This window comes from Octopus bimaculoides, chromosome 7, assembly GCF_001194135.2.
Source record: "Octopus bimaculoides isolate UCB-OBI-ISO-001 chromosome 7, ASM119413v2, whole genome shotgun sequence".
Lineage (NCBI taxonomy): Eukaryota > Metazoa > Mollusca > Cephalopoda > Octopoda > Octopodidae > Octopus > Octopus bimaculoides.
Window position 1 is genome coordinate 47165329 of NC_068987.1, and position 3166 is coordinate 47168494.

A 3166-nucleotide genomic window follows, 5' to 3' on the forward strand; every position below is an offset into this window, starting at 1 on the left:
ATATTTTTGTATATACCTATGTATATACCTATGTATATACCTATGTACATAGATATGTATATACCTACGTACATCTCTTTAATTTTGTAACTTTAATATACTAGCCCTTCCCATGAAATTCATGTAACCTTCATATGGCGTTGTCCTGCCCAATTTCATACATCCTTCAACCACCACACATTCTATTTCAATCAATTCACTTTTTTATACAACCCTGTCTTATTTCAAGTGACAAGTGTCTCCCTCCTTATTTCTATGCTGCTCTTCTCTGCTTTGTTATTTCTACTATAAATATTCCCCGGCTTATTCTTATCTCTTTTGCACTCCAGAACACCACAAATGCCCTGCCTAGACATAGCTGTTCTCTACAGCGTCAAGATATCAACACACCCCCTATCTATTCTGGCCCGAAAACTATCTGTCCAGCACCTCCCTTACGCATGTACCTTCGATAACTTTTATATTTTGCACTCACAGCCAGCCTTGCTTTCAGTTCTTCCTCTTGTTTCTCTTTCCACACCTGAAATTGGAGAGAATAAATATTGGGTTAATGATATACTAATTGCTATATCATGTCCCTAAATACACTAATCAGAAAAGCAAGGTTTAGGATCAGTAATACATGTTTTATTGGAATGAAACTTGGATTGAGAGTTAGAATGGGCCCTTCAACTTGGGGTTAGAATAAGGGTGCCATACCTCCATTGTTAAAATGATAATTAGTGTTTGTGGTATATACATCATTGGTGTGAAAGTATCTTCAGTATCATGTACTACTGTAGTGACAGTAAGACTAGTGACTAACCAAAGCCTTGTGAGTGGATTTGGTGTATGGAAACTCAAAGAAGCCATAAAAAAGAGATTTTTATACCATATATTAACTTTTTTTAAATTCAATTTCAGAGGGAACCCTATCCAATATTTAGTACCAGCTGCCTCCAAAAAGAAAAGAATATACATAAAATTTCAGTGATTATTGGATTGTGTTATGTCCCTTGCAAATGGCATATTTTTCTCTCTGCTATATTTTTCTAAAAACATCAAGTAATTTTAAAATTATTAATTTTGTAGATAATTAAAAGCAAGTTAGAATTAATCTTCAAAAGAGACATTTCTAAAATGAAAACAAAGGTTAATTTTTTGGGCTTCACTTATGCAAGGTTTCAAAGTTTGGCACAAGACCACCAGTTTTTAGGAGGAGAGGTAAGTCAATTACATCAAGCCCTGTACTTGACTCATACTTATTTTATCAACCCCAAAAGGATGAAAGTCGACTTTGGCAGAATTTGAATACAGAGTGTAAAGCCAGAAGAAATACCACAAACCATTTTGTCCAGTGTGCTCATGATTCTACCTGCTCACTGCCTTAAGACTAATTTTTAGTGATAACTGTCCATCATCATCATCAACATTTAATGTCTGTTTTCCATGCTAGCATGGTTTGGGTGGCTTGACAGGAACTGGCAATGCCAGGAGCCACACCAGGTTCTATAGTCTGTTTTAGCTTAGTTTCTACAGCTTGATGCCCTTCCTCATGCCAGAGTGTACTGGGTGTTTTTTTACACGACCCCATCACCAGTGCTTTTTACATGATACCTTGGTTTTAGAATCTCGATTCTGTTGTGGTGGGCAGGTCTTCTCGAGTACAGCAATGCATCACATATTTCCAACAGAGAGTAATGTATGTGCTAACTAACTAGCAACAGAATTATAATATGATATTGTTGACATCATTAGAATTTAGTAACTTCAAGAAATATGTGAAAAAATTGTATTTTGGAAGAAAGCTACATATAATATCATGAAGCCTTTCACTTTTCCTGTCCAAAAGCTTTCTTAACCCAATATTTACAGCTTTATCTGCTTCAAGCTTCAGCATTCCAAAACAGAATTATATATGTATATATGTGTGTAGATGTCATCATCATCGTCATCATCATCATTATCATCGTTTAACGTCCGCTTTCCATGCTAGCATAGGTTGGACGATTTGACTGAGGACTGGTGAAACCAGATGGCTACACCAGGCTCCAATCTGATTTGGCAGAGTTTCTACTGCTGGATGCCCTTCCTAACGCCAACCACTCAGAGAGTGTAGTGGGTGCTTTTACGTGTCACCCGCACGAAGGCCAGTCAGGTGGTACTGGCAATGGCCATGCTCAAAATGGTGTATTTTATGTGCCACCCGCACAAGAGCCAGTCCAGGGGCACTGGCAACGATCTCGCTCGAAAATCCTTACACATGCCACGGGCACAAGTGCCATCCCGATTTCGCTTTCGCTTGCCCCAATAAGTCTTCGCAAGCTGAGTTTCGTGTCCAATGAAGGAGACGACGTTGATGTACACACACAAACACATGTGTCTGTGTGCATGCAAGTGTGTATTTGTGAGCATATATGTATGTGTTTGTGTGCACGTGTGTGTGTCCTTTAGCCAAGGTCTACTCTTAAACCAGTATGTCAAACTGAAGTACCTTGTGGTATTTATTCTGTGAGAATTACATCCTTTTACACTGGTGGACTTAACCATTCTTTAAAACAAACATCAAACACAATGTACTGAAATTGTTGGATCTGAGAAAAATCTTTCAAGAAGCTTTTCTAGCACAGTCATAGTCCAATGCTAGAAACCATTGAAAGAGTAAAAAAGTAAAGAAAATATTCCACATTTGTAAAATGGAAATGTCTACAGTGCATCAAATTGGCAGCACAAAATCCAAAACCAGTTTCCTATGACAAGACAGGAACTTACATTGAAATTTTTTTTAATCCATAATTTCTGCATCAAATAATTTTCCTTGTCATGCTCATCTATAGCCTGAAATATAATAATAACAACAATAATAATAATAATTATTACTTCAAATTTTGGCACAAGGTCAGCAATTTTGGGGAAGGGGTAAATCGATTAGATCAAGCCCCGTGCTCAACTGGCACTTAATTTATCAACCCCAAAAGGATGAAAGGCAAAGTCGACCTCAATGGAATTTGAACTCAGAATGTAAAGACGGATGAAATGCCACTAAGCATTTTGCCTGGCATGCTAAAATAATAATAATCCTTTCTACTATAGGGACAAGGTTTTAAATTTTGTGGGAGAGAACGAGATGATTACATCAACCAAAGTTCTCAACTGGTACTTATTTTATCAAACCTGAGAAGATGAA

General features: G+C 37.3%; 1 protein-coding gene across 1 annotated transcript in view; it reads right to left on the minus strand.

Moving 5' to 3' along the window:
- Nucleotides 1–6: 6 nt before the first annotated feature.
- LOC106875066 (dnaJ homolog subfamily C member 25) overlaps nucleotides 7–3166 on the minus strand; it is a 32003-nt gene continuing 28843 nt past the window's right edge. The window contains exons 9-10 of the mRNA XM_052969593.1: nucleotides 2752–2817; nucleotides 7–520 (exon numbers count right to left, since the gene is read on the minus strand). Coding sequence (XP_052825553.1) covers nucleotides 398–520; nucleotides 2752–2817 — 189 coding nt within the window. The 3' untranslated portion in view covers nucleotides 7–397. The remainder of the gene's footprint in view (nucleotides 521–2751; nucleotides 2818–3166) is intronic.